The 27,895-nt window shown below is 39.8% G+C and overlaps 1 protein-coding gene across 5 annotated transcripts in view; it reads left to right on the plus strand.

Moving 5' to 3' along the window:
* LOC147111000 (FERM domain-containing protein 4B-like) overlaps positions 1-27,044 on the plus strand; it is a 354,890-nt gene extending 327,846 nt beyond the window's left edge. For 2 of the 5 annotated variants that reach the window (XM_086001454.1, XM_086001456.1), the window contains exons 13-23: positions 4,191-4,329; positions 4,463-4,604; positions 6,552-6,685; positions 8,055-8,174; positions 9,231-9,459; positions 9,692-9,748; positions 10,336-10,489; positions 16,569-16,739; positions 17,753-18,543; positions 19,659-19,782; positions 21,889-22,150. In XM_086001454.1, the coding sequence (XP_085857580.1) occupies positions 4,191-4,329; positions 4,463-4,604; positions 6,552-6,685; positions 8,055-8,174; positions 9,231-9,459; positions 9,692-9,748; positions 10,336-10,489; positions 16,569-16,739; positions 17,753-18,543; positions 19,659-19,782; positions 21,889-22,150 (2,323 nt within the window). Of the gene's footprint in view, positions 1-4,190; positions 4,330-4,462; positions 4,605-6,551; positions 6,686-8,054; positions 8,175-9,230; positions 9,460-9,691; positions 9,749-10,335; positions 10,490-16,568; positions 16,740-17,752; positions 18,544-19,658; positions 19,783-21,888; positions 22,151-24,501 lie in introns of those variants that run through there. The other 3 variants (XM_086001455.1, XM_086001457.1, XM_086001453.1) reach the window with 2 other exon arrangements.
* The last annotated feature ends 851 nt before the right edge of the window (positions 27,045-27,895 follow it).

Below are 27,895 nucleotides of genomic sequence, written 5' to 3' on the forward strand. Positions count from 1 at the left end.
ATTTGAGTACAGGAGCAAGGATGCATTACTACAGTTATACAGGGCCTTGGTGAGACCACACCTGGAGTACTGTATGCAGTTTTGGTCTCCTTACCCAAGAAAGGATATACTTGCCATAGAGGGAGTGCAGCGAAGGTTCACCAGACTGATTCCTGGGATGGCAGGACTGTTGTATGAGGAGAGATTGGGTCGACTAGGCCTGTATTCACTAGTGTTTTGAAAAATGAGAGGGGATCTCATTGAAACGTATAAAATTCTGACAGGGCTAGACAGACTGGATGCAGGGAGGATGTTTCCCCTGGCTGGGCGGTTCTAGAACGAGGGGTCACAGTCTCGGTTTACGGGGTAGGACATTTAGGACTGAGATGAGGAGAAATTTCTTCATTCAGAGGGTGGTGAACCTGTGGAATTCTCTACCACAGAAGGCTGTGGAGGCCAAGTCACTGAATATATTTAAGAAGGAGCTAGATAGATTTCTGGGCACAAGGCATCAAGGGATATGGGGAGAGAGCCAGAATATGGTATTGAGATAGAGGATCATCCATGATCATATTGAATGGCGGAGCAGGTTCGAAGGGCCGAATGGCCTACTCCTGCTCCTATTTTTCTCGGTTTCTAAAGGCACTATATAAATGCTACTTGTTGCCTGTGAAAGCAGAAAGGTTCTGTACTTGTTGCATGTACTTGGTTTAAAAAAAATTTTTGAACCTGTATTAAGTCACTGGGAACCTGTGTGTACCTGGCGATAATGTGGAGGACACTACCTACCTTCGACTGAGAAATTCTCTGCAAAATTAGAAACGGACATTTCCAATGAATTGGATTAATTTTCACAACTAATTTTTTTTTTTTTAAAGTATGCACTGCCTTTAGCAATGGTTGCTAGTTTCAGTATGGAACTATCTGAGTTTTGATCATTGCTTTAATCTATATTTTAATGGTATATGTAAAGTTTATTGCATGCAGCCATATAGGCTTTACTATTTGCTTTTTAAATATTTTTATGCTGTTTGAGTGTATGCTGTCTGAGCAGCTGCAATCTGTTTTCTACATTCCATTTCTATTGCCAGATTTATTTCTGGGGAAAGTAGCATAACAAATGCTCCCATTTACTGGCTTCTGGCCAGTTCAAGCCTAACTCCTGAAGAAACTAATAAATTTTAGAAAAATGTGATTATTCAGCCACTATCGGAAGGGGGGGTGGGGGGGAAACAAAAGCAACTGAGGAGTTTTGACTGTTTGCATTAAACATCTGTGTTTTTGTATACTTCATGACCTGTAGGTATGTTAAATATTCTGCAAAAGTTACAATTGGTCATGTGTTAAGATGGTTGCAAATTATTGTCTTGATGGTGGCTGGCACAAGTTCATCTGGAATGCTGCCTCTTTTAATGGTGGTGAGTGAAAGGAAAGGACTCCCACTGATAGCCTTCTGCCCAGTAATTCAATGCGGCACTGGAGTCCATAGCTTGTAAGGCAGCATCCACTTGTGCACTATCCCTACTACAGAATGGTATAGAGAAAATCCAGTACAATACAGTTTTCCCTCTATGTATCCTATGTGGACTTTAAAATAACAGGAGCTGCTATTGTGCTCCATGTATGTATAATTCATATATTTTAGCATTGAGCCTAGATACATTTTTGATCAGTGGATACAGTACAGTATTGTAGAGCATAGCCACTGGGGGTTTTCTGTTTTTGTGTTTATTCTTAAAACAGCTGTTTGTGAAATGATACAAAAATGTCCCATAGAGGGAACACAGGTGGTGCAGTTTCCTGAAATCTAGGTCTAAAGTTTCATGAGACTTGATCATTGAGCCAGCATTACCCCTTCTTCTAACCCACAAGCACACATCCTGTCAGTCGGTCCTTGAAATAACATTGAGAGCAGCTGGGGACAAGCCCATGGTCCAGACCATCTGGTCCTTTCTGTTGAAGGAAGAGTTGTAAATAGCATAATAGAAATCTAACTGGTTAAACCAAATGAAAATTAGATGCATTTTAGTCCAATTTCAAAACCATAGAAAACATGCAGTTAATACCAGCACTTCATTTTTCAAATGTTTAATTGAAGACTCTGGTCTCCGGTGGCTCTAAATTGTCTCTGTTGCTTTTCCGACTTCCAGTACTGGATGAGCAGAAGCTTCCTCCACTAAATATTGGGAAGACTTCAGTCTTCAGTCCCCGCCACAAACTCCGTTCCTAGCCAGCGACTCCATCCCTCTCCCTGGCAACTGTCTGGGGCTGAACCAGACTATTTGCAACCTTGGTGCCGTATTTGACCCCGATGAGCTTCCGACCACACATCTGGGCCATCACTAAGCCCACCTACTTCCACCTCTGTAACATTGCTTGACTCCACTCCCGCCTCAGCTCATCTGCTGCTGAAACCCTCACTCATGCCTTTGTTACCTCTAGACTTGACTATTCTAACACGCTCCTGGCTGGCTTCCCATTTTCCACACTCCATAAATTGAGGTCATCCAAAACTTTGCTGCCCATGTCCTAACTCTCTCCAAGTCCCGTTCACCCATCAGCCCTGTGCTCGCTGATCTATATTGGCTCCCAGTTAAGCAACGCCTCCATTTTAAAATTCTCATCCTTGTTTTCACATCCCTCCATGGCCAGTAGGGCTGGAGGAGGTATTTCTGTAACCTCCTCCAGCCCTACAACTGAGATATCTGCGCTCCTCCAATTCTGGCCTCTTGAGCATCCCCGATTTTAATCGCTCCACCATTGCCTTCAGCTGCCAAGGCCTTAAGCTCTGGAATTCCTTCCCTAAACCCCTCCTCCTTTAAGACGCTCCTTAAAACCTACCTCTTTGACCAAGCTTTTGGTCATCTGCTCTAATATCTCCTTGTGTGGCTCAGTGTCAAATTTGGTTTGATAACACTCCTGTGAAGCGCCTTGGGACATTTTACTACGTTAAAGGAGCTATATATATAGAACTAGCTGGGGGTGCCCGGCGTTGCCAGGGCTGTTTTGGGCCACGCGGTTTACGGGTGGGCGCTGCCGCTCCTGCGGTCTGTGTCAGTCTTTCCCTCCCTGACCCTCTATCTGTCCCTCCCCTTCTCTCTCCCTGCCCTTCTCTCTCTCTGCACCCTCTGTCTCTCCCTCCCCCTTTTTGTCTCCATCCCCCTGTCTCTCCCTGCTTTCCTGTCTGTCCCTCCCCCCCTCTCTCCCTAGCGCCTCAGGCCCGGTGCTGTTGAAATTGAGCCCGGCCGCGGTGGCTGTGCGGGGCCTAGCGGTTGAGGCCTGGCGGGCTCTGGGGCCGAGACGGACCCCAGCTGAGCTCCCGGTGCGGCAGGGCGCCGTGGCGCGGTTAACGGCCGGCTGCTGTCACTCCCCCGCCCGCTCTGTGTCTCGGGCCGAGCGGTTGTGAGGCCCGGCCCGAGTGACTCCAACTCACCTCCCGCTCCCGGAGCTGCAATGTGGGGGTTTGTTTGGCTGGTGCTGTCGCTGTGGGGATGAAAAAAATGGCAGCGAAGTTTCGGGAGGCTGCAGGATTAGGCCCGCCCACAGACGGTGGATTGGTCAACCATCAGGTCACTGAACTGTAGGATTGGTCAACCATCACGTCACTCAACGCTAATGAGCGGTAGGACTGGTCAACTGCTAATGAGCGGATTTTTGAGGATTTTTGAATTTTTTGTATCGTGTCCGAACAAGTTTTGTCTGACCAAAAAGTAAATATGCCTATGAGACTCCCCTAATGATAAGCTTTCTTTTGATATAACACGCATGTAGGTACGTAGATGCCGTCTGCCCTCTCAGGTGGACGTAAAAGATCCCATGTCACTATTTCGAAGAAGAACAGGAGAGTTATCCCCGGTGTCCTGGCCAATATTTATCCCCCAATCAACATCTGGTCATTATCACATTGCTGTTTGTGGGAGTTTGCTGTGCGCAAATTGGCTACCGCGTTTCCTACATTACAACAGTGACTATACTTCAAAAAGTACTTCATTAGCTGTAAAGCACTTTGGGACGTCCGGTGGTCATGAAAGGTGCTATATAACTGCAAGTCTTTTTTTTAAGAAGTTATTGTTGTTATGGATCTTCATTTTGTACTATTGAGTATTTTTTATGCTAAATGTAAATCTGATTTGCCTCATGTAAACTGATTTACTTTTGGATCCAAACAGTAACAAATCCTGTTGGGTGCCTGGCTTGTGTTTTTTATTTAGAGTACCATTGTCAAGAAGGACGTTTGGGCAGACTGGGCTGGTGGTAAACACATGGTATGCAAGCACCTCCCTGATCAAATCCATTTGGGTGATGGCAATAAGTCAACATCAATTCTATCTGGACAGAAAACAAAGCAAAGTAAGTTGTCAATCAGAGAATGGATTAAAAAAGGTGAACATGAGAACTTGAACATCAATTTGAAATGTAATTCACTAACCCTTGTGACTTTGGAGCAGATCATTTTAATACAGATTTCTTTCTGCTCCTGTAGGCAAAGATTCCATCAGCAAGAAGTCTCAGTGATATTGCAATGGATTTGACCGACACAGGAATGCCTAAAGCTTCTAAACTGGCAAACGTGGATGGCAAAAATCCAATTATAACAGCTAGTAATGGCAGCCTAATCTCCTCAGGTAAACTCTTTGCTGTGCATGTTCTCAACATGTCATCAAGTGTAGTTCCGTTATAACAGAGGACAAACAGGCACTGATGATTTTCTCGACATTTCTGATTTTACTTGAATTTTTCAATATTAACAGTTCTGTGTTACTTCATTTGGTTATGTAACATAGTTCCAGTAGATCCACTCAATGTTTAATTTCCCTTTAACATAAGTCTTCATCAAAGAAACTGAATAGAAATTGAAAATGTCAAACCATTTCCTGTGTTTAGGCATATTGCTAATATGAATGAATCATCTAATTATTTATTCTTTAGATATTTTTAAAGCTACAATTACTTTCAACCAAACTGCGCACTGTCTCTTGATGAGTCAACTTCTTTTCAAATCTCCAAAACAGCAATAAATTAAAATAGCAGTATAAACTATTTGCATTTCAGGCAAAATCTGTAAATTTAAAGTATACCGGAATTATGAAACAGAAATTAACTCATTCTCGCCGTCATCTCATTAAGTGAACGTGTTATGGAAACCTGCTTGTTCACTTGACAGTTCGATTTGGCAGCATTTTGTTTTTGTTTTGGTACAATGTAGTCTTTGTTTCAATGTTACTGAGTGTGTCATTTAGACAATATTCCTCTTCAACTGGATTGTATTTGGATACTTCATTCACAGAATGGTAAATAATTCTGCATATTTACCCATCCTTCCTCTCCCCTGCCCCACCTAATAGGGCAGAGGTTGCAAAAATACGGCGACTGAGTAAATGCCTGAAGTCTAGTTCCAACTGTAAATTATCCTTTTGCCAACAAAATATAAAGTATGCTGCTGTCTGTTCTGAGGATTCATTGCTCAGTGCATACCTGTCAATCTGGTTTATCTCATCGGGACCGTACTAGTACCAATAAATCAAACCTGCTTGTCAAAAACACGTTTTGCAACTAGCACCTGCAGAGTAAATCTCTTGCAGGATTGGAAAGTCAAGTGAACAGCATCATTAATCTCTGAAACAGAAGCATTAAAGTTTTACATTGTATCATGTATAAGTTTAAATTGAATATTCTATTTTCACTCTTCTATGTACTGCCAAATAGATATACTTGGTATAGATTTACGTTTGTAGCCCAAAAAAAACCTTGTATGGAACACAATAAGACTCATCAGGTTTTAAAAGGATTCAGCACTATTGGAGCTAACTTGTGCAGTGTCCGCTGACTCTGATGGGGTCAAATAAAACCTGGCATTACTTGTAGCTGTGCTCTCACTCCTACAGATGCTCAGCCATCTGTGAAAGTCAATATGTGGAGACAACTTCAGATAATAATGCACTGCATTGATTTCAAGTTCCAGTTAATGGATCCTTTTAGATATAAGGAACTGTAAAATTGTATATCTAAATGGATTCTGTATTTGTTTTTATATACACACTCAAATTCAATATTAAAGAAGTATGTACAGGTAAATATATCCTGCAAGAATGTGTTCATGACCTTCTAAAATTGAACATATGTGAAAAATTGGATCTCTAATAAATGTTTCAAATTCTTTCTGAAAAATAATCTGAAATGGAAGATCTCTTTCCATGCTAGGATGGCTGGGTTGTACAAAAAAGGGGTTTCCCTTGAATTTTAAAATAAAGTGTAAGCTCTAACATTGGTTATAAGGTTGTTAATCTGCAAGCTAATTTCTACAACTGGTATATGTGCCAAAAGCTTTATATAAGACTGCCGAACAGAACAAGGAAATGGTATACTTGCAAGCATCCCTCTTGCCAGATCCTGCATTCTATTTCTGCTGACCAGAGACTTTACAGATCCTGCGGAGAGTACATCTGTTGCTAAAGCTATTCTGCGTTTGTGTTTTGAACTGCAGAAAGCCGCCTTTGCTGCTTCTGGTAGTTTTTAAATTTTTCTTCACATTATTTGGATGTCAGTAGTAATAATAGTGTGCACCCATTTAGGTTCTCAAGACTCTGAAGTCAGTGATGAGCAAAAGAAAGAAAAGCTAATTGAATTGAAGAAGCGTCAGAGTGCACTGCAAGATACCCTCAATCAAAGAATGGAAGAATTAAAGAAAATCTGTTTACGAGAAGCAGTAAGTATAACCTTGTAATCACAAGTTTAATGGGCCGGAATTTGCGGTGGGCAATAATGGTGAACTAACAGCGTTCGTTGTTATTACCCCTTTGAAACTGACTGCAACTTCAGGATGTAGCGCATGCACATCTAAACGCAGAAATCTTGACGTTGCGGTCAGTCATTCACTGCTTTGACACTGGCTGCGTTGTGGCTCCCCACCCCCATAGCCGGCAATCGGTGAAACTGACAAACTTGGGCTTTTCCATGGTAATATCGCTGTTAAATACCCCATTAAATGTTGGGCCTTGTTGAATTCGGTGTAACTGGGTTTTTAACAGCTTATTGATCGCGAAACACTATTGGCCCTGAAACACGCACTTAATTTTATGGAGTGTCAAATTTCTCCATTATGATTAAAAAATTATAATTTTAAGAAACCTTTTTTTACATTTTAAAAGTTCATATTTATTTCAATTTACCTTATCCTCATGTGAGAGCCCCAATCTTCGTTTTGCTCTCTAACTTTTTTTAAATGTGGGGATAAAAGCAGATTTTCATTTCCTACTTCCCCCGTCTGAGAATTCTGCATTGTGATTGGCTGCTTAGGCAGCTTATTGATGTCACAGCAGAGCATGCTAGGGATTCCCCATGATATTACATTAAAATCTCTTGCGTGTCAAAAAAATCAAACTTCTCGCCATGGAGATCACGAGATCTTTATGGGCAGCTTTCTTCGGGGCCAGCGGCGAACGCCTTTGCTTTGCTCACTACAGGAAACTTTGTGATATCCGGCACCGACGGGACCGAGCTGTTGCCGTCCCATCAAAACTGCCGGACAAACCAGCGCTAATGTTGAAACATACGGAGATTTTGAGGTCCGTATCTGGCAACAAACCCTGTAGCAACAGCTTCTAAACAGTCGGCTGTACCTTGCAAGCGTCTCTGTAGCTTAGCAGCAGCTTCAGCGAGACCTTGCAGAGCCTGACTGGTGGGAAAAAAGCAACGAAAAGAAAAAAAAACTAACCGGCTCCTGATTTTTGCCGGTGGCTCGAGCATTCCGGACAGTTAACCTCAGGATAAACCAAAGTTTCCTGTATATTGAAGAGCAAGGGAGTTCTCCCCAATGTCCTGGCCAATATTTATCCCTCAACCAACACCTAAAAACAGAGGATCTGGTTATTATCACATTGCTGTTTGTGGGACCTTGCTGTGTGCAAGTTGGCTGCTGCATTCCCTACATTACAACAGTGTCTACACTTCAAAAGTACTTCATTGGGTATAAAGCATTTTGAGATGTCATGAGGTCGTGAAAGGCGCTATATAAATGCAATGTTCTTTTTTAAATTTGGTTTTTGGCTGGAATTTCCTGTGTGTTTCTATTGTAGGAGTTAACAGGCAAGCTACCAAAAGAGTATCCACAGACCTCTGGAGAAGAGCTTCCACATGTTAGACGGCGAGTAGGCACAGCTTTCAAACTGGATGACACCCTCCTTCAAAGTGAAGAGGCAAGTACTGTATGCACAATAGGTCTGATTAGGAATGACCAAACAAGTTTTGCATTACAGAAATTTTAGTTTTTAATCTCTACCCTATTTTTATGATTTAGAACTGCTTCTGTTTTTAATTCTCTCCCCTCTTGCTCTGAAGATAATGATTTGTGTTTGGAGTATTGTGTCACAGACACTGGAGCCCTCCAGTACCAAGTGGTGTTCTTTATTTATGAAGTTACATAGGCTATTCAGCTGTAGGGAATCACAGTCTAGCCCAAAACTGCCCTCCCCCCAAAATTCATAGCGATCAATGGATAATCAATCAGGAGTGGGAATTGTGGCTGATTTTTCTCCCCCCCCACCCCCCCCCCCCCCCCCTTCCCAAGCACAGGGTAGACTGAGGCACTTTTATTTCATCTGATTCCAGCTGGACTAACTCACGACAGATCAGGGATCACACATTTATCCTTCCCGGTCTGCATGAATCAAGTAATAACCAACTTACTGAGCCACTGGAGCTAATTTTTCATCTGGCATACCAGCAGATAGCTGTCATCGGGAAAGAATGCCTATGTTGTAATTATATTGACACATTCTTACGGGTGTGGGAAATTATCTTGTGAAGCCATCTCTGTGCATCATTAACCAGTTATATTCTATCTGGAAAACTTATTTCTTGAATAAATACATTATATACATTCACCTGATCATTTTGTCAGATATGTTAATTTTCCATTTTTTTTGGTTTTGTTTAAAATACAATAATTTGTAGCAACATAGAATTTTTACAAGTTCCTTGCATGGTTGAGTACATCGCACCCATTCTACCTTTTTAAAAAGATTCATGTGTGGTACATGATTATTAAAAACTTCAAGTTAGAGTAATATACATTTCTGTCGGGTTTAATTTTAGTGGCAGAAAAAGTACAAATGATCCCAATTATACATTTGCAAGTGCTGTATTAAAAAGATAATGAAGTGATAGATTTGTTTCTATAGGATTTGCATGCATCTCCGGTTAAAGATGAGGTAAATATAAATTGGTAATTTTTCCATCTAACTACTTTCCAGGATCCATATTTACAAAATCTGGAGAGTAAGTTTGTCATTCAGCAGAAGATTGTGGAAGCTGCAAGAAAACTAGCCAATGACCCTGAAGTATGCAAGAATGTTAAAAAGAAGAGGAAACAGGACTATGTTGATGCTTTGAAAAAGCTTCAGGAGATCGAGAATGCAAGTAATGAGTACAGAATAAAATGTGGGAGGAAGCCTACTCAGAGAGCCTCCCTCGTTGTTTCAGGTAATAAACTGACTATACAGCTAATTGCACTTTAAATCACGAAAGTTTAAATATAAATCTACTTGGCTGAAACTCTCTTCTACCCTTTCTTGCTGAAGTGTTTTCATTAATACATTGTCCAGAAATTAAAAGAATAACATGTCTGCCTCTCAGTAATCATTTTGTAGATATATTTGCTGTTACCGATTTACAACACTCACTGAGAGAAGCATGTAATTTCTTTCTCACCTAGATGAGGTCATCCCCTCGGAGACCAGTTCCTTATCAGACACAAATACAGCAGATGATGGTAAGTTGTAAAAGCATATGTGTAAGAGTGCTATAGATGTTAACAGTACCACCGTGTTGTGTTTAGCATTGCCTTAATGCTAGAGGTTTAGTTTGAACAGCTCTAGTGTTTTCATAGATACTTGCATGGGTAATTTCAAAATTTTACATTCCTTTTGAGGCAAAGCAACTTTTCATGAAACTGTGTCTTTTAAAGTGGAAATTGAAATAAGTCTGAAGTGAAATCCGCTGGGGTTCTAACTCTTGATGACCATCTTGTGATCCTTGCTGGACATTTTGTCTGTGTCAGATAAGATGAGGATTAGGCTCAACTGTGGTTCTGTTAAAGGCGCTATATGAATACTTGTTGGTTCCTTGATCAAATAGCCTGCAGACACCCAGACTAGGCTCATGCATAATTTAGAGGAGTGGCAACGCCCAAGGAGCAGTACCTTGACGGGGCAAAATTAGTAGAACAATCTATTTGCAATATACCTGGTGGCATGCATTATAATCTAAATGCAAACCATGAGGTAATAATAATGGTTGGTAGTGTGTACAAATGAGCAGTTTATAATTTCTACTGTTATCCAATGTTTGTTGTGGCAGATGACGTGCATGTTATGCAAAGAAAAAGATCCTTTTCTAGCCAGCAACCTCTGAGACCGGTTCCGCCACAGTCTCTTGAGCTTAAACAGAGTCGACAGAGGAGGAGTTCTGCAAGTGAACAGTTTCATGATAAAGGACATATAGGCCAAACTAGGTAAAGCATGCCCTGATTCACTAATATCTGTGTTCATCTGTGACCATTTGTATTTTAGCTGAGTACCTTTTTTGCTGACCAGCATTCTTGTTTTCTCAATGTTTGCTACACATTGCATAATTTGCTTATTTCTAGAAGCTATTCAGGTGACCAAAAAATGCTCAAGAACAGAGCTATGGATTGACCAATTGACTGGTTCACGCAATTTCACCACAGTTGCAGGGGATTTGGCTTTATCAAATTTTAGGTACTTTCAAACATAGGTTTAGTGATCATTTGATGTACATTCCTAAATACTGTGTGGCCACTTGAAATTAACTTTTTGACGAAAAGTAGTTTCATTTTAGATTTTTTTTTTTTAAAAAAACCTCCAACAGGGAATTTTGTTGTGTTATCAACACACCACATTTTATTTTACATGAAGTTTGTGTGATTTTCATCAAAAGACTTTAAGATACATTATAAATACATGATCAGACCAAGGGGGAAAGAGCTGTCATCAAGAACATAAGTACAGTATAAGCAGTATAGGGCTGGGTTAGAAAGACAAAGACAAAAGGAATTAAGAAAATTGAGTTGGGAACTGAAATTATTTTTCGAATTGCAATTTGCCCTTGTTTGTTATGGGAGGATATTGACTCAATTTATAGCGGTTGCAGAACCTCTTAGGTTAGTCTCCAAACCTTGTTCATCAATTCCAATTACATCTACAATTTCAGTTTGGAATAATTTATAAAATCATAGAAATTTCAATACAGAAGTAGGTCATTTGGCCAGTAGTACCTGTTTTCAAGTTCCAATCCAGAGTAGAACTTTGTTTAAATAACCAGCAAAAGTTATATGTGATTGACCATAAATTATGACATTTTACTGCACAAGAAAGACATCTTTAAACTTAATAGATACCTGAACTATCCTGTGCTAATGAGGTACCTGGGAGGCTCTGATGGAACTCTGCGCTCTATAATTCTGACTCGCTCATACCTTTCTATGATGCAATGTACACCATAATTATTGTGTAATGTTCTACACAATTCTCAGTGATGGGATATGGCAAAGAACTATGAACTCTTCGTTTGCACTTCTATACTGATGCTGTTCGCAGCTCGCCTCGATCTCTTCAGCTGAATTCCCCGTGCAGCTCCATAACCAAGAAGTATAATAGGTAGTTGCACCTTAACGAGGTGCGAGCTACTCACCGAACACCTGTTTCTGCCCGAAATAGTGAGCTTAACACACTGTAAGCAGCGACTTTGTAATTGACAATGGCAAATGGTTTGCGTTATTTGTCCAATTTAAATGTGGGCAGTTTAAGTGGTTGGGACTGTACATGGAAGTAAGTGATCAAAATGTCCATTACTTGATTTGGATCCTCAAAAAAAGGTATCCATTTGTCCATTCTGGCCTTTTTGAATACGAAACACAAGTTCAGCGATCTATTTTGAAAATTGGAAGAATAACCTTGTATGGTTTGTACTGATTTTCAATGATGGTGGCTTTGGTGTTTCTGTAGTATGATCTTTCACATGGGAATTTTTGTAAACTTTGCTTGCTTTAAACCAAATTTAAGGTTTTTTTCCTTTTCTTAAAACACAGAATCTCATTCTAAATTAAGCAGCTAGCTGAGTTAAAATTGGAATTGCTGTAGCATTGAATATTTGCAGCTCCTTGTGTTCTAACATGTGTTCTCCGGAGCAGACCTCTCAAGATTCGAAACAGTCAACCAGGGAGAATGTGCCAAAAATGAGGCCTCTTAAAATAGTTGGTCAGCAATTTGCAATGCTAGCTTCTGTGTTGTAGGCGCCCTGTGTTGAATCCTAGGCGCCCTGTGTTGCAGGCCCCCTGTGTTAAATCCTTTCATTGCCCCCTCCCCCATGATCAACTGTAATAGTTTAATGGGCACAGTGGGGGTGGGGGAGGTCTCTTCTGTTCTCTGGATTGTGAGTTACTATGTTGGAATACCTGGTTATCCCACTTTCTGGGCAGCACAGTTTAAAATTTCAAACTCACTCACCCTTTAAATTTGCTGCTTGCACGCAAAAACTTATGCAGACAAAATGGTGAGCAGCAATGGGTTGGAACCATGATTATGCTGTGAAAATGGCAGCAGATCAGGTGCACTGGAAGAACGATAATCTGGAATAGCTATCGATGCAATCGGGAAAGAAAGCCAAACCTTTTTCATGCACTTAAATTGGGTTACACTTGACAACCTGTGGCATTAGATAGGTATGCTCCAGGTCCAGAACACCGGATCAAGATGGTACAAGATTATCCTAGCTTCTGTATTGCTTTACAAAAAAGTCTTCCTCCTGTAGTTTCCACAAGCATTTTGTAATACAGATTGTTCCAAGCCACGATTGTAGTGAATATGAACATCACGCTTTAAACATAAACTTAAGCTCATCCAAAACTCTGCTGCCCGTATCCTAACTCGCACCAAGTTCTGTTCACCCATCTGTCCTGTGTTCACTGACTTGCATTGGCACCCGGTCCGGCAATGCCTCATTTAAAAATTCTCGTCCTTGTCCTCAAATCCCTCCATGGCCTTGCCCCTCCCTATCTCTGTAACCGTCTCCAGCCCTAAACCCTCCGAGGACTCTGCGCTCTTCCAATTCTGGCCTTTGTGCATCCCCAGTTTTAATCACTCCACCATTGGTGGCCGTGCCTTCAGCTGCCTAGGCCCTAAGCTATGAAACCGCCCCCCCCCCCCGCCCCCAAACCTCTCCACCTCTTTACCTTTCTCTCTCTCTCCTCCTTTAAGACACTCCTTAAAACCTAACTCTTGTCATATATCCTTACATGGCTCAGTATCCAGTTTTGTTTGATAACGCTACTGTGAAGTGCCTTGGAGCATTTTACTACGTTAAAAGCGGCATATAAATGCAAGTTGTTTAAGTTTTTTTGTAGATTGCCTCTTGGGGTTTATGCAGTTGCCTGATACTTGAGATGTTTTACTGAACATCTGTAAACTAAATCCAATTGTTTATGCCTTGTCAGAACCAGATGATTTGTATTTTGTTCCTGTGATGTAACATGTGTTGTCTATTAGCTGTAAGTTTTTGTACTAGAAGTGAACTTTCAAGACTGTAAAGTCTAAATAAGGCAACAAACTGAAATAAGCAATTGAAAACCTTTGTGCTATAGGCATGCATAATCTGGGAATAATTTATAAACTGGCTCAGATATTCTATTTGCTGTGGCACAGTTTGCATTGGTGCAGAATTCTGGAGGATATTGCTGATATTGTTTATTAAATTAACAGAAATGTAGAATCTGTATGCTTGCCTGGCACTGGTCTTGTACAATTACAATCTGTAGTAACTGTGATTTAGGTAATCAGATCAGTACTCGTCGGTGTGTCAACCATCTATCCTTTCTTTATTGCCTGCGGTTGGCTTTCTGTGCAAAAAAATGGGTAATTTGGGTGAAATTTGTGCTTTAATTGTACTTGGCTGCCTCAGGGCCCTCGTGCTGTGAATCCACCCTATTTATAGTGCAGGGTGGTTTCAACAACAGCCAAAACAGGTGCAGCTGTTTTAAAAGTTAAGATGGATAACTTTGTTTCTGGCTGCTATACCTACACCCAAAAAGGCAAAACCACTTTACCAGCCTGCACAAGCCTGAGAAGTTGTACCAGAAAATATAGCTACCTCAAACCCCAGCTTTGTATGGTTTTCGAGTCATTTGAAGCAGCAACTTTGCCTCATTTACTGTGCTGCTGCCAAAGTGATTGCCATTATTGGCAGTGCAGTTTTAAAAAAAAACACTTACTGGACACTGGTGTTAAGGGAGTAATTTAAAGCATTAATAAGGAATAGCTAGGCCAACTTCAGGCGTCCACGTGCTGTTTTGGGTTAATTTTGTCACCCATCAAAGTTTACAGTACAGGAGAAGGCCATGCCGCCATTGTGTCTGTGCTGAGTATGCTAGAGCAATCCCAAACTAATCCCATTGCCCTGCTCTCCCCCTATAGCTCTGTATCATCATCTGCTTCAAATATTTATCCAATTTTCCCTTAAATGATACAATGGCCTCTGCCTCAACCACTCCCTGTGGCAAACCATTCCTTGCTTCAACACCCAGCCACTTCATAATTTTAACTTGATGATCCCTTGCCACTGAATACCCAACCAGTAGAAATAGTCTCTCCCTATTCACCCTATCAAAACCTTTCAGAATGTTAAAAACTTCTATTTAATCTCTTATAATCTGCTCAGTGGAGATTGTCCCAGTATCTCAACTCTCTTCTCATAACTATAGTTTTGCATACCTAACCTCGGCATACCTATTCGGCTAACCTGTGTCTCTTTTTCTGAAGTCTTTTACAATTCTCCTTGCTGTTTGCCAAATCTCCTACTTTTGTGTCATCAAATTTTGAAATTGTGTTCCCTATACCCAAGTCCAAATGATCTATCTAAGCAACAAAAGTGACCCCTGGGGTACCTCCAACACTTTTCCAGTCACCCATTTACCCTAACTAGATGTTATAACACAGAAACAGGCCATTCAACCCAACCAGTCCCTGTTGCCATTTATCAACCACGTGAGCAAATAGTTCGAATCACATTTACCCACCCTGTTCCCATATTCTTTCAATGCCCTGTTTCCATCCATATTCCCTAATAACCAGCCTCTTGAGACACATTATTGAATGCTTTCTAAAACGGCGTTAATATTACATCTGCTGCATTCTCTTTATCAATCCAATCGATCACTTCTTTAAAAAAAAAACTCAATTTGCCGTAAACAAATCCATGTTGACTGTCCTTGATTAACTTGTGCATTTCTAAATGCTCACTAATTTTATCTTGAATTACGGATTTTCACAAAACTGACAACAGACTGACTGGTCCATAGACACCTCCTGTATCCTTCTCTCCCATCTTGAACAAGGCTGCTACATCAGCTAATATCCAGTGCCATGGTACAATTTGCATATTTAACCAGAATTGAAAAATTGTGCCCAGAACCACTACTTTTAACAGCCATGGGGTACCTGCCATCAGGGCCCAGTTATGTATCCGCCTTGAGTTCTGTTCATTTTATCAGAACAAATTATTTTTCTGCAGTTATCTCTGGCAATTTTATCCTCCTCTAATATCTCTACATTCTCATTACCATCAGCAATAGTAAAAACAAGTATAAAATATTTCTATAATATCGCCACCATTCCTATATTCTCTCCTTCAGCCTGAAGTGGTCCTACTCTCTCTCTAACTATTCTTTGACATTTTAAATGCTTATAAAAACCTTTGCTACTTTTTTCATATTCCTTTTAGCCCTTCTAATCTCTATTTTCACTTCCCTATTTTACTTTCTACATTCCTCATCATTGTCAATGATATTGTTGGCCTCAATTGTATTATGTACCTCCCTTTCTAAGTTTCAGTTTAGTTTTAATCTTTGTTTTTATCCATGGAAATCTATTCTTTGATGCACTCCCTTTTTGTCCTGTCGGAATGTATTTATTTTTAATCTATGCACCTCCCATTTGAAGAGTGCCCACTGCTGATCCATCAAGCTGTTACTAATTTTATTTGTCCGACTAGTTTGGGCCAGATCCCTCCTTGCCCCACTGAACTTGACCATTTTCCAGTCCAGCACGTTAACCTTGACTTTATTATCACTATTTCCTAATTGTTCTCCTATCTGTTATTTGCCCCTTTTCATTTCCCAGAAATACTGATCTCCGAAGCAATCCTTTCCACTTATGGTTGATTAATTTGGAAGATTCTTGGTTTGTTGCCAGTTAAAACTGCTGGGAACTGTGGCAGCAACATTACATTAAACTATTTGTAAAAGAGCCTTGGAAGCAAAAGTTCTTTCTTGGGTTTAGGTAAAAATTGCCAGTGTTCATTGCCACTAGTTAATTCCTATTAGCGATTTCTACCTCTGAATTGAAAAAGGAACTGTTATGCCATCAATTTCCTTGACATTTAGTTGGAAAAATTCACGTTAATTAGGCTTTTATTTTTTGCTTTTACAACAAAATTCTGTGTTCTTACCATTTAAGATTATCAAAAATTGATTCTCAAAATTCCTAATAAAACAATTTAAAAATGGGATTGTATTACAGATACAGCAGCAACGATGGTTACTATGTGCAGGATATCTTGCCTGGCCATAGGGAACTGAGCTCCGCACACAGCAGCCCTTACAGAACTCAGGGGCGACAGTGCCACGGAGGTAGAAGTATGCCAGCTACACCAGTTTTGACTCGTAATGCTTACAGTAGCAGTCAGTTACGGTATGTCCTTGAAGTAATTGAATGTGTTCTGAAAACTGGCACCCATCAAAATCCAAAACAATTCAACTAACTTGATTGAGTTCCTTGATGAAGTAATGGAGAGGGTTGATGAAGGTAGAGCGATTGATGTTGTGTATATGGACTTCAAAAGGCGTTTGATGAAGTGTCATATAATAGACCTGGTTGGGCCTCAGCTGGAGTAGTGTGTTCAATTCTGGGCACCACACTTTTGGAAGGATGTCAGGCCTTGGAGAGGGTATAGAAGAGATTTACTAGAATGGTACTAGGGTTGAGAGTCTTCAGTTATGGGAAGGACTGGAGAAGCTGAGGTTGTTCTCCTTAGAGCAGAGAAGGTTAAGGGGAGATTTAATCATGAAGGGTTTTGATAGAGTAAATAAGGAGAGACTGTTTCCAGTGGCAGAAGGGTCGGTAACCAGAGGACACAGATTCAAGGTAATTGGCAGCGAGTTATGATCTGGAATGTACTACCCGAAAGGGTGGTGGAAGCAGATTCAATAATAACTTTCAAAAAGAATATGAATAAATACTTGAAGGGGAAATATTTGCAGGACTATGGGGAAAGGGCAGGGGAGTAGGACTAATTAAATAGCGCTTTCCCAGAGCCGGCACAGGCATGATGGGCCAAAAGGCCGCCTTCTGTGCTGTATCGGTCTGTAATTCTGTGAACCAATCATGTTGGGTAGCTTCATAAAATAAGTGCCAACACTGCAAATTTATTTTCTGGATTTTATGTTTCTACAGTCTAGCTTTTTGTTGCATAGTTTGCGATGTTATTAACTGTTGCCTTCTATTTTTGGTATTGATTCACAAGTGAAAGTGAGAAACATGCGTGAAATATTTGTAAATATTAGTAAAAAATACATAGATTTCAGCATTCAATGTGGATTGTTGTTTCATTGTGACATCTCTAAGGCCTGAAGTATAAACTGTATTAGAAAACATTGCCAAAATGAAAGTAAATCTTTTATCTTTTCATTTTTTGTTACACACAGACCCGAGCTTTCCCCAAATCACTTTAGACAGCGCAGCGGCAGCTTGGAATCCCAGTCTCATCTCTTGGATGAAAGTACTAACGAGAGGACTGTATTCCCCCTCACAGCAGCCCAAAGAAGTAGCAGTACAGAACTGCTGGATGATGGGTCATCCTACACTAGTCAATCCAGTACCGAGTACTATAGCACACCAAGTAAACCTCCTCAATACTACAACACCATGACAGTGGGTTGCCGGTCAAGAGAAAGACGAAGGCATAAGAAACCGAATATTTCCTCTGCACCTTCAGGGAGCATGCCCAATTTAGCACCAAAAGATGGGAGGAATGGAGTTTATCAGAATTCTCATACCCAGCCTTCATCTGACTATTATATTCCAGGATATCCTCCATACAGTGACTATGAGCCTTATGGATATACATTTGAAAACGACACTGAAGGTCACTATAATGTTAAAGCCCCATACAGATCATCACATTCTTACAATGCTGAACAATATAGAGATTACAATCGCCTTTACCAGGGCGACGTTGATAATATGCCTCAAAACCCATATGCAACCCTGAGGAATGTGCGTAGGAGAGGTGCTAAAAGTGAACAAATTACCAAAAACATCCAGAAGGCCTTGGTTGCAGAAAGTTTGCGTGGCTGGTATGAGCGTGCCTCAACTCACAAGGATCACGGCCTGCAGGCAGGCTTGGACTCTGACAGGGGCTCGCAGCAAAGTCTAGGATTTGCTTATATGCAAGGCCCATTTTCTCCAACCAATAGGGCTACATCTTTTACATCGGGTAAGTGAAGGTTCCTTAGCTGTCATCCAGAAATTGTCATTTGTAGTTTAAAGAATTTTGCTGAAAATCAGTGATGCAAGCTTATCCTAGTTGTAAGTTTAAAAACTTTGGTTTTTCTTCTGAACTCAATTTTTTTTAAATTTAGTTTTAGCACCTTGGGTAATATCAAGACTATAAAATGGAAGCTTATTAGGAAAGAAGTTAATGGAGCACATGCCATTATTTTAAAACTTCAAGTAGAAATTTGGTTTTACTGTAGCAACCAGCAGGAAAGGGATTTAATAAACTGCAATTGTGGCTCCACGTTGTAACTTTTGTCTGGCTGATATTTTTTGGATTATTTTGGTCGTATAACTTTGGATTCTGCTCTATTGCACAGTAATTCAGTGTTCTCCTACAGTATAGCTCTATTGCCATATGCAGTTTACCAGCCAAATTTATTCGTGAGATATGGCCTTAAAAGTAGAGTGGGAAGAGAACTAAAAGTGACAATACCAAGATGAAAATAAGAATAACAGATAATTTCCCACACTCTTTCATATCGTTGCATTGTTACTAATTGAGAAGGAATTGGGCTGTGACTGCTGATGTGTCAATGGACCTATTAAACATAATTATGGAGAAATTCTTACTACGATTGTAGGTGAAAAGTCTGACGTGTTCACAGATTCGGTTTAGGATAGCTGTGGCTGGATGAGGTCGCCTAACCTAAGTAAATTATTACCTTAAACACACTTTGTTATGGTATAAACTGCATTTCAAAGGAATTCAGCTGCATACTATAGATCAGATAGATAGTAAGACTGTGCATAACTAGACCTGCTTTTGGTGGAGTAGCAAAACCAGATAAGACAATGTTGGGGACAGATTGGGAATCAGATAGCACATTATGCAAATCTGATGTGACTGCTTATAAGGGTAGAAAATGATTGGGTGACTTGGACTTCTATAGTGCGAGGTGAACTATGATACCGAATGGTGTGATTATGTTTGAGAACAGTCCATCACTAAATGTATCAAATGTTTAAAATACAAAAAAAATACCAGGGCATTAATGATTAGGATTATATCGCTACAATCTTTTTTTTAAATGTTATTTTCCTTTTAAATCCCAGTCTCTTCAGCAACAAGTACAGGAACCTGGCGGAGTCAGATCACTGTAGGCCTTCAAGACTATGATCATATACCATATACAAGTTCTTTCAATAACTCCTACAGCAATACTACACTACATAGCAGGTGAGTGTCAGGAACAGCTGCAGAAAAATCTAGGTTCATCTGCTTAGCTTCTTGAAACTGAAACTTGTAAACTGGTTTGAATATAGCCTTTGCAGGAAGAAAAAGTTTATTTTTAAGTCTTTATAACTTTGTTGTAAACAATGATCCCATTTCCAGTAATTGTATTATCTATTTCAACGCAACAAGGGGGCATGCCATATTAGATTTAGTAATGAGCCAGATTTAGTTAACAACCTAACTGGGTGAACATTTATCCAATAGCGATTATAACACGATCGAGTCCAACGTAGCGTTTGAAAGGGAGAAACGCGAAACAGCTACTAAGATTCTAGATTTGGGTAAGGCCGATTCTAGATTTGGGTAAGGCCGACTTCAACAGGATGAGACAGAGACTGCCCACAGTAAACTGGGCAAATCTGTAAATGGGTAAAACGACAGAAGATCAGTGGGAGATGTTCAAAAAAGAATTTAAGGTGATGCAGAACCAGTTTATACCCCTGAGGGGCAAGAGCACTACTTGCCCAAAAAAACCAGCCATGGATGACAGCATAAAACTAAAAACATACAAAAAATAGCGCAGATCCATGCCCAGGAACAGGTACAGAAAATAAACAAAAAGGCTAATGGAATGCTGGCCTTTATATCGAGAGGACTAGAATACAAGGGGGTGGAAGTCATGCTGCAGCTGTACAAAACCCTGGTTAGACCACACCCGGAGTACTGTGAGCAGTTCTGGGCACCATACCTTAGGAAGGATATATTGGCCTTGAAGGGAATGCAGCGTAGGACTTCAAGGGTTAAGTTACAAAGAGAGATTACACAAATTAGGGTTGTATTCCCTAGAATTTAGAAGGTTAACAGGTGATCTGATCAAAGTTTTCAAGATATTAAGGGGAACAGATAGGGTAGATAGAGAGAAACTATTTTCGCTGGGTGAGGATTCTAGGACTAGGGGGCGTAGTCTTAAAAATTAGAGCCAGGCCTTCCAGGAGTGAAGTTAGGAAACACTTCTACATACGCAGGGTGGTAGAGGTTTGGAACTCTCTTCCGCAAACGGCAATTGATGCTAGATCAATTGTTAATTTTAAATCGGAGATTGATGCTTTTTGTTAGCTAAAGGTATTGGAGATATGGGCCAATGGCGGGTATATGGAGTTAGGTCGCAGATCAGCCATGATCTCATTGAATGGCGGAACAGGCTTGAGGGGCTAAATGGCCTAATCCTGCTCCTATGTTCCGATGGTGGTTTCTTGTGTATTCATTTTAAGTATGCTTCAGCAAAAAAAAAATTTTTAAACGAAGACACTTGTTAAAGAGGGGAAAAGTGTAGACTGTGAAGGAAAAGGGATACATCAACTTTAAAACCTGCATGGATTGCAGGTCACATGAGGCGAATAGATTAAAGAGGAATATTACCATAAGGGTGCGTTTTAGTGATTAGCATTTCTCCACCTCACCCACAAAATTAGAGTTTTTTGTGAAGGCAAGAGATATTAAGTTTTATTCCAGTTTGGAGACCAAAGAACTATTAAGGGGGCGGTGTGGATTCCTCCTAATATGCAGGGACCATTTTAACCAACCCCTCGGAGCTCTCGGAGAAATTCCCAAGGAAAGGGAAAGTGCTTTGTTAAAAGCCCTTATCCTTACAATAAACACATTTTAGCATTGAAGAAAACTGCTCGTATTGATAAGAATTGCTTCCTGGTTATAATACTGTTTTGCCGAATGGATCAGACCTCAGGTTTTGCATTATAAATGGGTCAAGTTACACATGTTCTTTCAATGCCAGTTCCACTGTAGGTGAACTTTCTGCCCTCGCATCATCTGGCCCTTTTACAGGAAGCTACTTGGCCTTTGCTCAGTGCTTCCCTTCCCCAGCAGCATAGTTTGGATCAGTAACTCAGCAGTGTGGAGGATTGAACCTGTATATGTGGTGATGGATGTTGACACAACAAATGGCCACGTAGGTGAGGTACCATTGGGCCGCTGGTGCCTGTGGTACTGAATCCTTGTATAAATTAACGCTTTCAAGAGAGGAGGAAAAGAAATGGAGAAAATAATCTCGAGATTCACTTCTTACTTTGCTTGTCGGTCATTTTCTTGTAGGCGTAGCTCCTTCCAGTCTCTTGATGATCCTTTTTCTACTGAGTACCACCATTTCCCTGCTGTTGGCACTGCTCCTACCAGACACTCATCTGCCTCCTCCTCTTCCTCTTCCTCCTCCTCTTTTTCATCCACTTCATCCACTTCCACTTTTCCTTACAAAGAAAAGGAGTGTTTCTCTAAGTGTACTGACTGCAGCCAACATCGTATCTACAGAAATGAGATATTCATTAAATACTCATACGCAAAATGTAGTCAGCGGTAGTAAGTATCCTCGCGTGTTTGTGTGTGTGATGGTTGGTGACTCTTGGTGTTTATGCTTGCTAACAAAGCTTGACGTTAGCTGAGCTGCTTACTATGTAGAGTGTTTTTCAATGTAATGTCAAATTTATGTTGCTTTACTGCTTCAACAAATGGCCAAACAGCTACAGGACTCGAAACAAAATTTTGAAACTGACAGTCTAACTAAAGACCCAACAGTCCTCCTAATCACCATTACAATTAAATTCTAAATGCTTCCATGCTTAAATGAAGTCCATGTGTGGATATATGTACAGCAGCGAAAATTAGAGGTTTCAAATTGTTTCTTTATTAAATTACTTATCACTTCACGCTAAATTATTGCAGTGTGATTTGGCAGTAAGATCTTCTCTATTTTGCCATGAGATATTGTATATATTAAATTTAAAAAATGCCTCCCAACAGACTTCCTGTATTTCTCTCCCAATATTCTAGTGAGTAAAGGCACAGTTGAGTCATATAGGTTCAAGTTCCATTCGGGATATGTGTGAAGTTAGCTGTTCAATTAGAGTGCTTCAGTTGGCCTCAGTACCCCTAGTCTAGGGAAAGGGAAAAATAAGACCGGTTTCCTGTTTCTGATACTTTGGTATCCAAAGGATAGAAATAGGCTCAACATGATGCAATCCATGGGCAAATAGTCTGTAATACTCACTACATAGGCTTACACAATTGAAAATGGTTACTTGAATGACATATTGGAGGTGCCTTTAGAACAATATCCCAGCAAGGAAGGAAAGGTGGAGGAGGGAGGGGGTGGGGGGGGGAGAATGTTCTTGTATTCTGAAATTACTCCGTGTAGTAAAAGTTTAAATATAAGGGGATTACTTTCAATGTGAAGTGCTCTACCCCAATCTGCTTTTATTTATCTTTCCCCCAGCCCCCGCCAAAAAAAATTACTATAATGTGAAACCATTATAGAAGAGGTTTTGAAATTTCAGTGGAGTTTCTCCAGTTTCACAGATACCATGTACTTGGCCATATTGAAATCTTCAAGCTCAGACGTTTCACATTATAGACTTATTGGGACAATACCAGCAGCATTGGTCAGCTTGGGAAGAAAATGAATCATTAATGGCCTGTACTGCTAAATGGCTTTTTCAATCACCAACAATTACTCAACCCTTCAAAAATTAAATGGGACTGAAAAAGACGCCAAGCTAAGCTGCACACCTTTGAGCTGCTTGTTAATGAGAGTCAAACATGAATGGCCATAGGAAGTTTTAGAGACTCAACATTGTGGGTTTCTAGATTAAGGGAAACCTAAAAATCTGAAAGTTTGCAACTGTATGGGAGATACTTGAAATGTGAAAGATTTTGCATTAAACTAGTTGAAATATATTATTTTTCTCCTGGATTTGCTGCCTTTAAATTCTCAGTATAAATCCTCTTGGTTATCTGTTGTCTAAAATGGCCCACAAAAGCACAGGGCACTGTCACTGATGCAGGGTGAGAGTGGAGATGGGGGCAGGGGGCTTGGGCTCCTGACATCACTTACAGTTTTCCATATCTTAAAATGGCTTCAGGCTATGTATACAACCAAACAACATGCCATTGATATTTAGTAACAGTATTATCCTATCTGTAAACCTGAGCTTTCCATAAGTAAAATAAAATATCCAATAACATGCAGAGGTTAAAAGACACTCTAACCCGCCTTCTAGCTGAGTTTGAAGGGTCCCTTGTCATTATCAACATTTATCTTGTATCCAATCAAATTATTTTCTTGTCAGAAATTCAAGAAACTCACCATTTTTTTGTTAAAATCCAAAGTATCAGTGCATTCCTGCACCTTTGATGCTGATAATGAATTATGGTGGATTGTGGCAACGTTGTCAGCATCAGTAACCTGTCAAAACTATTAATAGGATCATACTGATGGCATTTTGGTCCACCCACAGTTCTAGATTTATTTGTAGTTATATTAATGCTTGGATAAGAGTTTGAGAAATTACAAAGTCCCATTTAAGAACTAAATAATTCACTAATGGTTATTGCAGCAAACAAATATATATATAGAAATAAGAGGATGGGACTTCACTTTTTTTGTGGAGCAGATGCAGACTATCCCAGTGTACTGGGTAGATATGCTTTCTTGATCCAGCTATGAAAGAACCATATTCCTGTGACCTTCAACCAGTAGACTTTACTTAATTAAACCAAACACACAAAAAAGCAGTTTCAAAAGCTAAAATTTGCAATTTGTGATTAATGTTGTGTCGACTATTTTAAACTAAGATGTCATTTTTCTGAAATGCATGTCCTTTTGGATTGTTGTTGCAGTCCTTTTAATAACTTTTGTTTCAAAATATTTACCAGACCTTATCCAGAAAGAATGTACTCGGACAGTGGAGACACGAGCCAGCTGGAAGACGACTTGTATACCGATGAGCAGGTGTTGTTATGGCATGAAGATTCTAAACCTGGGACTCTGGTTTAAGTGAATGCTGGCTGACTTTCAGCCTTCATTGTTCAACATCTGGATAACTTACTCTGTGTGCCTTGCATCTTTTTCAATCTATTCGAAATGGTTTATTTCTACAAATGGGAATCACATTTGGAATGTTTCAGTGTTTGCAGGAGGTACTGTACCTGAATGCTGGGAAGCTCATTCTGACCAACTTGTATGAAAGGAGTGAAAGCTTAAATTTCACACTTCACAATTCAGTAAAGGTTTGCTTCAAATTTATAATACATCTAATACATTCTAAAGAAGGAAATAAAACCTTTTTAAGTGGATTACTTTGTGTTTGAATCGAAGCATGGAAGGATGGCACTTGGAAATGTTTTTAACTGTGAATGCACTTTTCAAAGACTAAGTTGATGATAGATACTCTTCATTGTTCAGTGAACTTGGAGTAAAAGGAACTATGCTTTTTGCATAGATGTAAAAGACAGAAGGACAAAGCAGGGTAGTGAGTAACTTCATATGCTTTTGAAGTCTAAGAGTACTTTGCATATTATTAAATGAAGGATGCCATGTATTTTGATGGCAAGGAACTGGTGACTCTGATTACTTGAATAGAGTTTAGTGGGCTTGAGAGTTTTTTTAAATGAATAGCTGGAAGTAAGACCAGAAAGTGGTGAGAAATGCATTTTGTTAGAGATTTTTATGATCTATCTAGAAGAAGCACAAAGAATTATCATATTCATGTTTTTAAATCTATTTGGTAATTTAGCCTAACAGTAATGCTTTCAAATGGATTATTGTTGGGGGGGGGGGGAAAGAGTTACTGGACCAGTTGAGGCTAATGGCAATCATTAGTGGACCATATTGAATAGCACACTTAAGTCATGAAAATATACATCAAAGAAAGCTGATCACTACGTGTATTAAAGAAAAGCACATGGCTTGAGAGAGACACAAAATATGCTAAAATGCAAAAAGACATGTTTTTTTTTAACACATAGCACAACCCTATTTATGGCTGTTAAGATGATAGCACAAACTAGTTAAAACAGTCCAGTTTGATTATTAGCCCTACCTGAATTCTAGTTGTGTGACTGAGATCTTGGCTGGGCCAGTATTGGTGCAATTCCTGCAACTCGGGTACAGTACTGTTCTCCTGATCCACCTAGACTTATTAACTTGTTTCAGAATATCAGAAGCATTTTTTGACCATGTTAGATGGAAAAGAGCAGTCAAACATTATATCAAATGGCCAGTATATTACTGTGATTAATGAAAGTAACAAATGGCAAGCTCTTCCCAAGACAAATGGGCTGGAAGGTATTTACTGAGACATGCAGACCAGAAAGCTCCCTAGTTCAATCTCTTGATCTGTGGGGAGTTATCTGGTCTCAGTCTAGATAGTAATGGTACTGCAAGAATCCCTGTCCCAAGGCTAGAAGGAGGGTGAGAAATCGCCCATAGTTCAAACTCCTGAGATTCGCTAGTGGCTTATTCTGGAATGCACAGAGGTAATATGCTCACAGGTCTGGACCTCTATAGTGATTTACCCCACGGTCAAATAGCCTGCCAGCACTCACTGTCTAGGTTCACGTCTGAAGAATGGGTACTAGGACCCAGGAGTGCCAGTGCCGATGGAACTGTATCCCAGGTATGAGTCACCACTTTCAGAGTTGAAGGGGAGAAAGCCTTCCAAGTAACTGGCTCTTGCCCTTCATATGCTGACTACCTTTCAGGCTACCGTTAGCATTGGTGAGGTTGAAAGGGACAGGTTTCAAAATTCATCTCAAAAGAACAGTGCATAGACAAAAGTATGGAAACAAAATAGAAAGCCTCCACAAAGGATTTCTTGTGCAGCCAGTAAAGTGAACCTGTTAACAAAATGTTTTCATTTTTTTTTTAAAGTGCTCATGAGGCTCACACTACCTCACTATTTCTTTGGAAAATACATATGTTCACCAGTTTGGGACCTGGATGTTTTTATTATGGCATTTACTACAATGAATGGATTTTACAAGTTGGTGTGTTGAAGACCTGGCAATTTTATTCTGCGTTCTAACTGGTGAATGTGTGCTTCCCATGCTGGACTCCATGGAGAGGTGCTGTCATTTCCTTTTTTTAACAAGGAAGAAAACGTTACAATTGTGTTTATTATGTAAAGTTTCTGAATGACACTTTTTGTGAACATTTTTATTATTGTTGTTCCAAAGCATGTAATATATAGTAAACTAATTTTGTTAAGCTGGTTCTTAGTCATTTTTTATTCAGTGAGAAAAGTTTCAATTCATGTGGGAATTTTGGAAACATAGCTTTTAACTTATTCTTTTGCATATTTGTACAGCTTTACCCAGAGAGAAACTTTTGTGTATGCCTTTACATAATACTCCTGTCTTCCTTGCTACTATAAAAATGTGCTTTAAAAAACAGGAGACCAATAAATAAAGTGTACGTACATCGTGTGTGGTATTTTTTTGTAGTTCTACACAGCTCGACTTCACTGCTCCTGTATCTTTTTTCGGTAGATAACCTTTTCCTCCCTATTTTGCTGATATTTTCATTTTTTATGTACATACATTGATATAAAAACATATTAATTTGTGGGAAAGCAGCACTTTTAATCTAAATTTGCACTGCAGTATGAATTTAATGTTAAATCTCAATTTGATCCTCTTTTCTGACTGCTTTTCTCATTTGTTTTCATGTTTTCCTCATTCCTCTTTAATGCTCTCCCAGTTTCTGGTCTATTCTTGTCCCTTACTCGTCTGCTTTTTGTCTCTGATTCTCTCATTCCTCCTCCCCTCTATTTGAATACAAGTCACAATGTTTGGATCTTGAGATAAGCAGCTCCTGTGGAGCAATAAAATAGTTGCCAAGATTTGCAGAGAACATAAGCAGTCAGGCATTCCTTGATTGCATCTGTGTTCCCAGTGGACATCCCACAGAATAAGGCAATTGAAATAGAGAGGAGAGCTTTCCTTCTTTCGAAAAATCAAACTTTAAGCAAATGTAGAGGGTAAATAATTGAATCTTTTTTTCTTTTTAAAAAAATAAAAAAATAAATAAATAAAAATTATTTGCCCACTCCATGAAGCTATGTTGGTGTTCTGGGATTTTTTTTTAAATGCCCTGTTCTTTCTATTCTGAAAGCACTGTTTCTTGCTAGAGTTCAGTTGCATGTTACACAAGCAGCCCTCCAATACCCCAGACAAGGGACTAGTCTTCATGTGTAAGCCTAACCAGAGTGTGTCAACAATCCTATCCTCACTTGATATCCACACACACACACTTTCCAGTTGGGGTCAC

This window comes from Somniosus microcephalus, chromosome 11, assembly GCF_052327205.1.
Source record: "Somniosus microcephalus isolate GS21.2 chromosome 11, FLI_Smic_1.0, whole genome shotgun sequence".
In the NCBI taxonomy this organism is placed as follows: domain Eukaryota; kingdom Metazoa; phylum Chordata; class Chondrichthyes; order Squaliformes; family Somniosidae; genus Somniosus; species Somniosus microcephalus.